General features: G+C 35.8%; 1 protein-coding gene across 2 annotated transcripts in view; it reads left to right on the top strand.

The window, feature by feature from the left end:
• Positions 1 to 12631, top strand: part of LOC125344549 (histone demethylase UTY-like) — a 62309-nt gene that overhangs the window by 34206 nt on the left and 15472 nt on the right. For both annotated transcript variants that reach the window (XM_048337040.1, XM_048337042.1), the window contains exons 6-7: positions 4813 to 4933; positions 11464 to 11518. In XM_048337040.1, the coding sequence (XP_048192997.1) occupies positions 4813 to 4933; positions 11464 to 11518 (176 nt within the window). The remainder of the gene's footprint in view (positions 1 to 4812; positions 4934 to 11463; positions 11519 to 12631) is intronic.

Genomic DNA, 12631 nt, shown 5'->3' with positions numbered 1-12631 from the left:
GTTTTTCACAGATTACTAAGTCTTTCCACAAATAACCTATAACTAGTGAACCATTTATAAACTTTCCTTAACTACCATTCTATATTAAGAATCAGGAATGATCATAATATACAAGATGTTGAAAGGCATGGGAAGTCTTTGAATGTTTTATAATTATAAAAGATGATGAACAGGGAAATATATGGCCAAGATTTGTGAACATGTTATCTAGGTTGTCCATAATATTAATTAATTAGCTAATTAGTTAAATTTCAGTACTGGGGGCCTCCAGCTCTCTTGGTTTTTTTCGTTTCTAGCCTGGTTGCTGGCCCTGAGCTTCTTTTGCTCAAGTCTATTTCTCTACCACTTAAGTCACATCTCCATGGACTTTTCTGCCCAGGTTCACTTTGAACCTGTATCCTAGGGTTTCAGCCTCCTAAGTAGCTTATATAAATGTGAGCCTCTAGCACCTGACTTATCCTAAAATTTATTGTGTAGTTTTATAATATGAATTTATAGACATGAATTTACCATCTAAGATAAATATTTTTCCTAAACTTCCTAAACCTTCTGCTGCTGTTTCTTTGTTCTCTACTTTTTACTGCTTCATTATGTCGTGTGGAATTAAAAACTTATTTGTTAGAGAGTGTAAAGTATAGATGATTATAATTTTTTTCATTTAAGTATTGTGTGTATGTATGAAAGAGAGAGTGTGTGTGAGTGTGTGTGTGAGAGTGTATATGTTCTGGTCCTTGAAATGCAGGGTCTAGGTGCTGGGTGCTTTCCTTTAGGCTTTTTTTGCTTAATGCCAGTTTCTACCACTTTAGCCACCGCTTTACTTGCAGGTTGTTTTTATATGCCAGGCTTGGGGCTTGAACTCAGGGCTGGAGGACTGTCCCTCGCTTCTGTTTGCTCAAAGCTAGCACCCTACCACTTGAGCCACAGCACCACTTCCAGCCTTTTCTGTTTATGTGGTGCTAAGAAATCGATCCCGGGCATTGTACATGCTATTCAACCACTCTTTTGGTAAGCCATATTCCCAGCCCCTTTACTCTTACAGGTTTTTGATGGACTTTTCCTAATCAGATTGGCTTCCAATTAATTAGTCTTCATATTTCAGTCTCCTGAAAAGCTAGGATGTAGGTGTGAGCCCCTAGCATCCAGCCACTTTAAGTAATTTTACACTTCAACCAATTACTTTCTTATATCGTCAGTCATATTTAAAACCAGTGATAATTGGGACTAGTTTGAAGTTTGTATTAATTTCTTAAAATTCTATTCAAAGTAGTCCAAGTTTTAACTTTTAAAGAGAACAGGTCAGGGCTGGGAATATGGCCTAATGGCAAGAGTGCTTGCCAGGTATACACGAAGCCCTGGGTTCAATTCCTCAGCACCACATACATAGAAAAAGGCCAGAAGTGGCACAGTGGCTCAAGTGGCAGAGTGCTAGCCTTGAGAAAAAAGAAGCCAGGAACAGTGCTCAGGCCCTGAGTTCAAGCCCCAGGACTGCCCCCCCCACTCCCCCCAAAAGAGAGAGAGAGAGAGAGATAAGAGAGAGAGGTCTTACTTTGAAGGAAAAAAACAGAATTTGTTAAGTTTTGTTTATTGTTATTTAATGATTTATTTACTGAAATGTGCATATCTGGTAATTGAATCCTCAGTGTAGTAAATATTTTGTTGGTTTTGTCTTGTGGGGCTTGAGTTCACAGCCTAGGTATTATCCTTGAGATTGTTAGGGTCAAGGCTAGCACTCTACCACTTTGAGCCATAGCTTAGCTTCCAGTTTTTGGGTACTTTATTAGAGATGAGAGAGAGCCTCTTGGACTTATATTCCTGAGCTGGCTTGGAATTATGATCCTCAGATCTGCCTCCTGAGTCACTAGGATTACAGGTGTGATTCATTGCCATGTTGCTTGAAGATGTGTTTTCTTTTTTCCTCTCAATTTTGGAAGACTGAAAATGGTATTATTATTGTAAGGTTGAGTATATGTGTACTAGAGTTTAGATACAGGGTCTTTAGCTCCCTCTTGGCTTTATCATCATGGCTGACAGTCTACTACTTGAGTAATGAATCTCCATTTCTGGGTTTTGGCTGGTTAGTTGAAGATAAAAGTCTTGAGAATTTATATGTTTGGGCTAACTTTAACCTCACTCCTTAGATCTCAACTTTCTGAGTAGCAAAGATTAGAGGCTTAATTCCAGTGTCCGGCATAAGATCTTTCCAATCATGTAAATATGGAAGAGTACAAAGGTTACAAAGTCTATGTTAGGCCTAAAAGTATGTAAGTTATGCCAAATAACTTGTTCTAATTTGGCTCATTTCGTCAATATTTATAGTTTGTTATTTGAGCATGAGAAACTTCACAGCTAGAACTCCATTAGATAAAATCCAAGATTGGTCACAGATTCTGTAGTTGGAGAATAGTTAAGGATACTTTTTGTTGATCCATTTTCATATACTTAAAATTTCCCCTATATTGAAGGTAAAAACAGAACAAAAAGGGAAAGCTCAGATTCAATTGTGTATGGTTAGGTTTATTAGTTGTGCATGATAAGTGTATCTTTTGATATTTGTTTAAAAGATTTAAAAAGTATTTTCCATAAGTGATTTTATTTTCATTTGTTTTTGATGTTCATCTTGGGGCTTGACTCAGTCTCTGGCCTTTGCTTCTTGAGGCTGGTGCCCTGTTACTTAAGCCAAAGCTTCACTTCCAGCTTTTTTTTGGTAGCTAATTCAAGATTAGTATCTCATAGACTTTCTTGCTCAGGCTGACTTCCAACTGGAGTCCTCATATCTCAGCCTCCTGTGTATCTAGGATGAGAGGAGTTAGCAACCATGACCTGGGTTAACATCATAGACTTTTTGTTACTGTTTTTGGTGGTGGTGGTGGTGGTGGTGGTGGTGGTGGTGGTGGTGGTTGTGGAGCTTGAACTCAATGCTTGGACACTTTCACTGAGCTCTTTTGCTCAAGGCTTTGCACTCTACCACTTTGAGCAATAGCTGCACTTCTGGTTTTCTGGTGGATAGATGGAGATAAGAGTCTCTTGAACTTTCTCACCCAATTTGGCTTTGAACCATGATCCTCATAGCTCATCCTTTTAAGTAGCTATGATTACAGGTGTGACCCATGAGTGCCCAGCCTAATCACATACTTTGTAACCATAAATGGATTATCAAGGTAAATAGGGCATTACTTTGCATTATTAGGTGCTGGGATGGGGATCTACATTTATTTATTTATTTTTGATTCCCTAATCAGGAACCAAATCTACATCTTTTTATGCTGATTAGAATATTGTTATTTATTTTGTAACATTAAGGTTTCATATCTTTTTCTTTCAAATAATAGAATACTATAGGGAAACAGACTGGCTTTGTTTCTAGTAGTACTCTTTATTTTTGGTTCTGGGTGGAAGTAGTATTTTATATAATTGAAGTAATAAAAAAAGTATTTCCAGAAAAAGTATGTTCTATTATTCCATTTGTAACTCTCTAAAGATAAAGCACTTTCTAAAGATAAAACAATTATGACAGTGTGGAATTAAGATTATTGTATCCATTAATGATTGGATTAGAAAATAAGCTTAATTTATCCACAGATAGCCATGTCGTGTGTGTGTGTGTGTGTGTGTGTGTGTGTGTGTGTGTGTGTAACAATGGTAATTACTACAAACTAAAATACCCTAATGGAAACTCATATGAAAAAATTAAAATAATTCCTTTACTGCATTGTTACTACTTAGAACCATTTCTCAGTAGATTAGAAATTAAATATGAAACACAAAATTAAAGCTTATAAAGAGTATATGAATTTTAATAAAAACTATAAATTATACTTAATTTGTATTTGGCTATTTTAGTCAGTGTATATAATTTGTTTTTTTAACATGAAAATTCGCCCAGTTAGAACTTAACTAGATAAAATGTAAGGTTGGTCACTGGTTCTGTAGTTTGAAAATACTTAAGGGTACCTTTTATTGGTTCATTTTCACCAAGTTAACATTTCCCCTAGAGTACACCCTTATCTTCTTTCCTTTTGGAGAATTTACTGGCTGGCTCAGGCCTCTAAGGCCTCTAAGGAAGTTGAGGTCTCAGGATGGTGGTTACCAGGCAGAAAAATCTATGACATTTTTATCTTTGATTAGCCTGGAAAAAAAATTAGAAGTGGAGGTGTTGCTCAAGAGGTAGAGTACCATCCTTGATTAGAAAAAGGCAAGTGGGGAGATGCCAGCACCCTGAATTCAAGTCACACTATTGGGAAAGAAAAAAGGAAAAGGAAGAAAGGAATGAAGGAAGGAAAGAAGAGAGGAAGGGAGGGGAACAGAATTTTTTTTTTTTGTTGTTGTTGTTTTCACTGTTGGGCTTGAACTCAGAGCCTGAGTACTATCCCTGAGCTCTTTTTGCTCAAGGCTAGCTCTCTTTCACTTTGAGCCACATCACCACTTCTGACTTTCTGATGGTTATTTGGAGACATGAGCCTCATGGACTTTCCTACCCAATTTGCTTTGAACCATGATCCTCAAATCGTAGCCCTCCTGATTAGATAGAACTATAGGCGTGAGCCACCACCACCCATGGAGAACTTTCTTATACCCCTCTATAATCAGATATTAATCTTAAAGTTTTATTGGAAGTTTTTGTTTTGCCAAATGATATAATAAATTGAAAATCCTGAGCTTCCCTCTTGTTTTCTAAGCTTTTGAAAACCATTCAAATATATATTAAAATAATATTGCTATTAAAATTGAGCAGCCAAAATGTTTTTGTTTTTTTATAACTACCAAGAAAAATATACATGAAAAACTGAAGTTCTTGTGTCTACTTTTTCTCAGGGCAATTAAAGCATTTCAAGATGTACTTTATGTTGACCCCAGCTTTTGTCGAGCGAAGGAAATTCACTTACGGCTTGGGCTTATGTTCAAAGTAAACACAGACTATGAATCTAGTTTAAAGGTAGGTGGTTGAGATTTTCTTTCCCCCAGAAACACTTGGTGAGTGTGTGTATGTTTGTGGGTGTGTTTTCTTGTTAAATGCTATTGAAAGTATAGAAAATTTAGGATATGGATTAAGAATACTAGGTTTGGGCTGGGGATATGGCCTAGTGGCAAGAGTGCTTGCCTCTTATACATGAAGCCCTGGGTTCAATTCCCCAGCACCACATATACAGAAAATGACCAGAAGTGGCACTGTGGCTCAAGTGACAGAGTGCTAGCCTTGAGCAAAAAGAGGCCAGGGACAGTGCTCAGGCCCTGAGTCCAAGGCCCAGGACTGGACAAAAAAAAAGAATATTAGGTGTGACTGACAGGTTGCAAAATAAATGCTTCATTTTTAGATATATGATTCTTAGCTACACCCAAATATCTCATGTCTTATAGACCTAACTTCTTAGGAAGCTGTGATTTGAGGATCATATTTGGAAATGAGACTTGCATACAAATCTGTGAGACCCCGAGTTCCAAATAACCAGCAACCAGTCAAATAGTAGAGGTGTACCTTAAGTGGAACAATCCTAGCCATAGGTGGAAAAAGCTGAGCAAGGAGTACATACATACATACACAACACACAACACATACACATACACACACACATTCTCAAATGTAAATTATTCTTTTCCAGTCCCACTTTTTTCATTTTCTTTTCTTTCTTTCTTTCTTTCTTTTTTTTTTTTTTCCCAGTCTTAGGGCTTGAACTCAGGGCCTGAGCACTTCCTTGAGCTTCTTTTGTTCAAAGCCAGTACCATATCACTTGAGCCACCACACCACCTCCTGCATTTATAGGGCACTGGGGAAACAAACTCAAGGCTTCATGAATGCTAGGCAAGTACTCTACCATTATCTACATTTCCAGCCCCCACTTCCACTTTTCAAAAGAGTTTCATGATCTGGAGATGTGCAGGTACTTACTTCATCTCAGCATCAACGTAACTTCCTGCCTCCATTCAGAAGAGCAAGAAGTCCATCATAATCTTTTAATCTTTGTTAGATTATGAACGTTTCCTTATAAAAACTATTGACTTTTAGTTGCAGAACATGTATCGTAGCAGAATTGTTGAACAGCATGTTCTCTGAGGCTTTTTACTTTATATAAATATTATTAACCATTTATAGGCTTTTTCTATAAATGAAGTCAACATAAAGGCTAAACTTTAGGTTCCATTGGATCATAACTATAATCCAAGCTTCTCAAAACCATCTCCTGATCAAATGAATAAAGAAAATATGGAATGTATATCTAAAATTAACCTATACTTAGCCATAAAAGAATAAAACACTATCATTTCCAGCAAAATGGATTAATTACAGACTCCAATATGGGTCAGTGTAGTATTTGTGCATTTAACAGTCATGCACCTAATACCTTAATCCTCCTCTCTTTTTAGTAATCACTTTTCCACTTGCAGGTTAACTCTTTATGGCTTATACATTCTGAGGGAAAGGAAGTATGATTCTAGTCTTTCTTGTTTTTTTTTTTGACTGCCATGGGGATTGAACTCTGGGCCTGGGTGCTGTCTTTTAGCTTTTAGGCTGAAGGCAAGCGCTCTACCCCACAGGGCCACTTCTGGTTTTATGGTGGTTAATTGGAGATGAGTCTAATGAAGTTTTCCTGCCCAGGCTGACTTTGAACTTTGAGCCTCAGATCTCTCAGTCTCCTGAGTAGCTAGGATAATAGTTGTGAGCCACCAGTACCTGGCTGATACTAGTCTTCTTGTACCTATTTTATTTCATTAAACATGCTGTAATTAATCCATTTTGCTGGAAATGATAGGTTTTTTATTCTTTTTATGGCTAAGTATAGGTTAATTTGTATATATTCCATATTTTTTTATTTATTTGTTCGGGAGGTGGTTTTGAGGAGCTTGGATTATAGTTATGATCAATGGAGCCTAAAGTTGAGTATTTATGTTGAGTTCTTTTATAGAAAAAGCAGGCTTCGGTTTATTTCCTGCAGCAAGTTCTGTAATCATTGTAATTGCTTCAGAATGTTTTACTGTGTTTGTAAATGTGGATTTAGAACAACATTGTATTTTAAAATTAACTACAAACATGTTAAAACCTAATTGTAGTTTTGCAGTCTGTAGTGGGTTGTATTTGATGGATAATGCAGTTTGACATTTCTAATTTGGTGTAGATTCTTTACTGAGAGTTCAATTTAGCATATGTTAGATCTTATATCAATGTTACATGAAAGAAAATGAAGTTTTTTAAAGTAAGATAATTACCCCTACTATATTTACTTCTCCATAGACTAATGTTATGGTTTGAATATGTTCCTCAAAAAATATGTGAAAATAGAATCTTAAGTGCAGTAGTGTTAGTAGATGATGCTTCTAGGAGTTCTTCACATTGTTATTATTGTACACTCATGAAAGGATTATAAGCCTTAAAATTACAGTTTAAATTCTAGGCACAATACCTCATTGTATCTCCTCAGTTGTTGACATACTAGATTCCAAAACTGTAATTGAGTTGGTTTCTTTTTGTTGTTAACAAGTCTAATATTCTGTTATGGCAGCACAAAGCAGATGCATTCCTATTCTGGTCTTTGTGTGTGCTTGATGGTACTGGAGCTTGGACCAATAGCCTGGGCACTGTCCTTTATCTTTTTTGCTCAAGGACAGTGCACTTCCAATTGTACCTTAGCTCACCTCCAACTTCTTTGGTGGTTAATTTGAGGCAAGAATCTCAGGAGCTGGCAATGTGCTTAGCAGTAGAGTCCTCATTCAGCATGCACAAAGCCCTGCTCAATTCCTCAGCACAACATAAACAGAAAAAGCCAGAAGTGGCTCAAGCGGTAGAGAGCTAACCTTGAGAAAACAGAAGCCAGGGATGGTGGTCAGGTCCTGAGTCCAAAATCCCACAACTGGCCAAAAAAAAAACTCAGACATTTTCCTGATTGGTTTGGTTTTGAATTTCCTCAGATTTCAATTTCCTATACAGCTAGGATTATAGGCATTAACCAAGTGTGTTGGGCTTTCTATCTGGCTTTGTGTTTTCATTTATAGCATACAAAGTACATTTAATGTGATTTTAAGGGCCATAGGATTTTCAAAATAATAAATTAACATTGGCTTCAATTTCAACTCTATTATAAAAGCTACCAACTGTATTATATTATACCACCTATTATATTAAGTTACCAACTGTATTATAATTATCTATTAACTACATTAACCCTCATCAGCCTGTCCTGGGAAGCTAACAGTTTGTGGCTGATACCTGTAATTCTACCTTCCCAGGAGGCTAAAACCTTCTGAGGTTGAAGTTTGAAGCTAGTTGATGCAGAAAATACATCACCCAACTAACCCAAAAAATTTTGGATTGGAGTTGTGACTCAAGTGGTAGAGTATTATTAGCATTGAGCAAAAAAGTGAGAGGTAAAGTCTAAGGTTCTGGGTCCAAGCCTTGGTAGTGGCACACACATGTACATTGCACGCACACGCACACACACACACACACACACGATATTGCTTTGTTGATGACTCAGTAGGAAAAATATTAATTTTAAGATTTGTTCCACTTTAAAATGTAGTACAATCTGAAGTTTGGCGGTTGAGCTATTTTAATGTGTAGAATAATAATTATAAAGTAGATTTTGCTTTCTTTCCCCACTTTTGCTCTGTGCTGGGACTCAGTGCCTGGGCACTGTCCTTTTGGTCAAGGCTGGCACTCTACCACTTGAGCCACAGTGCCCATTCTGGCTTTTCTTATATATGTGGTGTTGAGGAACTGAACACTCTACCACTAGGCCATATTCCCAGCCCAGCTTTTGCTTTTAAAGTTTCACAGAATTCAGGAGGAGTTTGTCTTTTTGTGCAGAGCACATGGTATTCCTGAATATTTATGTGTGTGTGTGTATATATAATTTATATATATTACATATAATATGTATTTATACAGTATATTTTATTCATATATATTTGATATTGTATGTATTTGCAAAATAAAATAAGCTTAATAGTACTCAAATTTTGATTTATTTTGAGAGAGGAGTGGCAGTGATGCCTACACTGTGAGCTCAGGCTGATTGTTCTACCACTTGTGCCACATGTCACTTCTGGCTTTTTGCTGGTTAATTGGAGATAAGACTCCCAAAGACTTTTTTCCCCAGGGTGGCTTCAAGTTGCTATCATCAGATCTCAGCCTTTTGAATACCTAGGAGTACAAGTATGAGCCTCAGGTACAGGTGATTTTTGTTGAATTAGTATTTTTTTCTTCTGTCTGTTAAGTATACATTTTCATGTTTTAGTAGAAGTAATATACCTCATCAGCGCGTTTACCCAAACATCTGTCGGTTATTCCTAACCTGAGTATTTTATATAACTGGTATACTATTAAAATCTGAAACAAGCATTCAGGGTTTATTTATGTATTTTATTTATTTATTTTTTTTTTATTTTTTTTTTTATTTTTTGGCCAGTCCTGGGGCTTGGACTCAGGGCCTGAGCACTGTCCCTGGCCTCTTTTTGCTCAAGGCTAGCACTCTGCCACTTGAACCACAGGGCCACTTCTGGCCATATGTGGTGCTGGGGAATTGAACCCAGAGCTTCATGTGTACGAGGCAAACACTCTTGCCACTAGGCCATATCCCCAGCCCCTTTTTTAACTTTGTATTTGCACTGCCCATAGTATTTTGTAAGTATGTGTGGTGGAGGGAGTTCAAATCCAGTACATTTGGTAGGCAACAAATGCTCTACTTCTGAGCTTTGTTTCGCAAATATAAGGAAGAATTATCCCTAGTCTACCTCATTTTAGGTTTACTCATGTCTAATACATCACAAGTTATATTGGTAAAAGGACATTTATTTACAATGAAAAGTGAATGAATTTTGTACATTGCCCATGAACTCCTAGTAGTGATAGAAGGTGGGTTTCTGTGGTATCATAACCAAAAAAAAAGTAAGTAACAGAAAAGAAATAGCAAAATAAACTCTCAGCAGCCTCGAGTTAGCTTTTGTAATAGTGATCAGGTTATTTTTTTCTATTTTTCTGAAGATGGTAGCTTAAAATAAAAATGTGAATAAAAAGCCCTATGTATACTATTTATATGAAAATTACTAACAGTGCTATTTATTTATGATCATTCTTAGGCTATACATCAAACATTAAATTTTGTTCATATTGACATTATACTAGTTTATTAACATAGATATGTACTCAATGTTCACACCAATTTTGTATTTTCACCTACTTGTTAACTTCTTTTTTTTTTTTTGGCCAGTCCTGGGCCTTGGACTCAGGGCCTGAGCACTGTCCCTGGCTTCTTCCCGCTCAAGGCTAGCACTCCGCCACTTGAGCCACAGCGCCGCTTCTGGCCGTTTTCTGTATATGTGGTGCTGGGGAATCGAACCTAGGGCCTCGTGTATCCGAGGCAGGCACTCTTGCCACTAGGCTATATCCCCAGCCCCACTTGTTAACTTCTTAAGAAAATTTTTACTGGAACAACCTACATGTTTACTTTTCATTTTAAACATTAAATGTCAGTCTATCAGGCACAACTTAAAATACATGCATTGCAGATAGGAACAAGGTAGGTGATTTTCAACGAGGTTGTCCTTTTACAGTAGTATCACAATTGATTATTATGTAGAATTACAATGGAAGTGTCGGAGCATGTTTCAGCTGTACTTGGATTTGAATTCAGGGCCCTATCACTTGAGCCACAGTTTAGAGAATCTGTTTACTTTAGATTAATTTTCAAATAGTCTTTTATTTTATAGTCTTATATTTTATTTTGGATTATTATCTTCTTGCCTATATCTTCCAGACAGGGGTAGTTACAACATCACCACATTTGACTTGTTGCATAATATTTCAATTAAGAGTTTAGACGTGGATTCTCACTGTTATAAAACATATTTAAAAAATTATTAAATTTTTTCTTTTTTCTTTTAGTTATTTTTTGTATATGTGGTACTAAGAAATTGAACCCAAGACCTCATGCATTAGGCAAGCACTCTACTACATTCCCAGTCCTATTCATTCTTATAGTATTCTGAAATTTGGTTTCTACAGGGGAGAATTATGAAGAACATCTATAATCAACCTTTTGAAGTTCAGAAAAAAAGATTTGGCTTCCAAAATTCATGTCTTTTTAGGATAAGCTTAGATGTTCTAATAAAACACAATTGTACTCCAGATTTTTTTTAAACAAGTTACTTTTAAGTGGTTCTAAAAAGGAGTGTAGGTTCAATATATAAGAATTTCAGAAAATAAATTGGATATTAATATTCACTTCAAGTTAAAATATTTTTCTTTACATATTAAATTGTGAGAAATTAAATTTTGTCAAATACAAGTAACTTGCTGCCACTTCAAATGTGATAACTCATTCAGCAATAAGTTATGAATGGTAGTAATTTAGTTTCACTTGTTATATTAGTCGCATATCAGAGTTTTATTATGCTATTGTAGACTTTAATCCTTAACATGGAAAAATAGTCTTGTACCTCTAAATTTAACACATTTTTATTTTCCACTTGCAGCATTTTCGTTTAGCTTTGATCGACTGTAACCCCTGTACTTTGTCCAGTGTTGAAAGTAAGTATTTTACATGTAATACTTGTTTTTGCTTGGTTTTCAAATTATAACAACGAATACATTTGTTTACAACAACTTTCTTTCTGTTGATAGCTGAGAAGAAAAGCAGGAAGATATAATCTTGATTCAGAAATTTCAAAACATTTTAGTTTAGTTTATTTTCTTTTAAAAAAGTGCTGTAGGGCTGGGAATATGGCCTAGTGGTAAAAGTGCTTGTCTCGTATACATGAAGCCCTGGGTTCGATCCCTCAGTACCACATATATAGAAAAAACCAGAGGTGGCGCTGTGGCTCAAGTGGCAGAGTGCTAGCCTTGAGCAAAAAGAGGCCAGGGACAGTGCTCAGACCCTGAGTTCAAGCCCCATTACTGGCCAAAAAAATTAATTAATTAAAAAAAATAAAAAGTGCTGTTACTACTTTAAGTAAAAGAGAAAGAAGGATCTTGCCTTTTTGATGACAGTTTTTTTCAAACATAGTGATTTCTTAATTTCCAACAGGAATTACTAAATTACTTCAAGTAGTATTTTTTAAATAGAAAAAATAATCTTCCCTCTTTTAATGCCTTATGATGAACATGTTTTATGTGCTTTGAACTTCCTTGGAAGTTCTAATACTTGTGCTATTGTAAAAATCATAAATTCACAAAGTAAAGTATAAAAAGCAGAGTAAAATATACTTTTTGTCTGTTTCTTATAAGACGTATTGATAACTTAGCTTTCAAAAGCACACAACTTTGGAGCTGTTTATAACGGATGAGTAAAATTAACAGTGTTGAAAGTCAAGTGATCACTTAACACTATATGGGTACATTTTGTATAGGTTTTTTAAAGTCTGAAATCTAAAAATAATATTTTGAGATAAAACTCAATATCTTTTATGCTTATAGTTGTTAATTTCACTACCATATTGGACATTTGGACTTTTTTTTTGGTAGACGTTAGCTACCCTTTAACAGTATGTTTAAGAGTAAGCTTTCTTTCTAAAAGGTGATACCATCTACATAAAACTTAAATTTGATGTAAAATCAGGTGGTATGAAGATGTCATTTACTACTGATATTTTCCCCCTTATTATCTTCACTAGATTAGTAAAAATATGAAGGATTTAAGGTCAT

This window comes from Perognathus longimembris, unplaced genomic scaffold (genome assembly GCF_023159225.1).
Source record: "Perognathus longimembris pacificus isolate PPM17 unplaced genomic scaffold, ASM2315922v1 HiC_scaffold_151, whole genome shotgun sequence".
Classification (NCBI taxonomy): Eukaryota; Metazoa; Chordata; class Mammalia; order Rodentia; family Heteromyidae; genus Perognathus; species Perognathus longimembris.
Note: the sequence above shows the minus strand (reverse complement) of the source record. Positions and strands in the feature narration are given on the sequence as shown.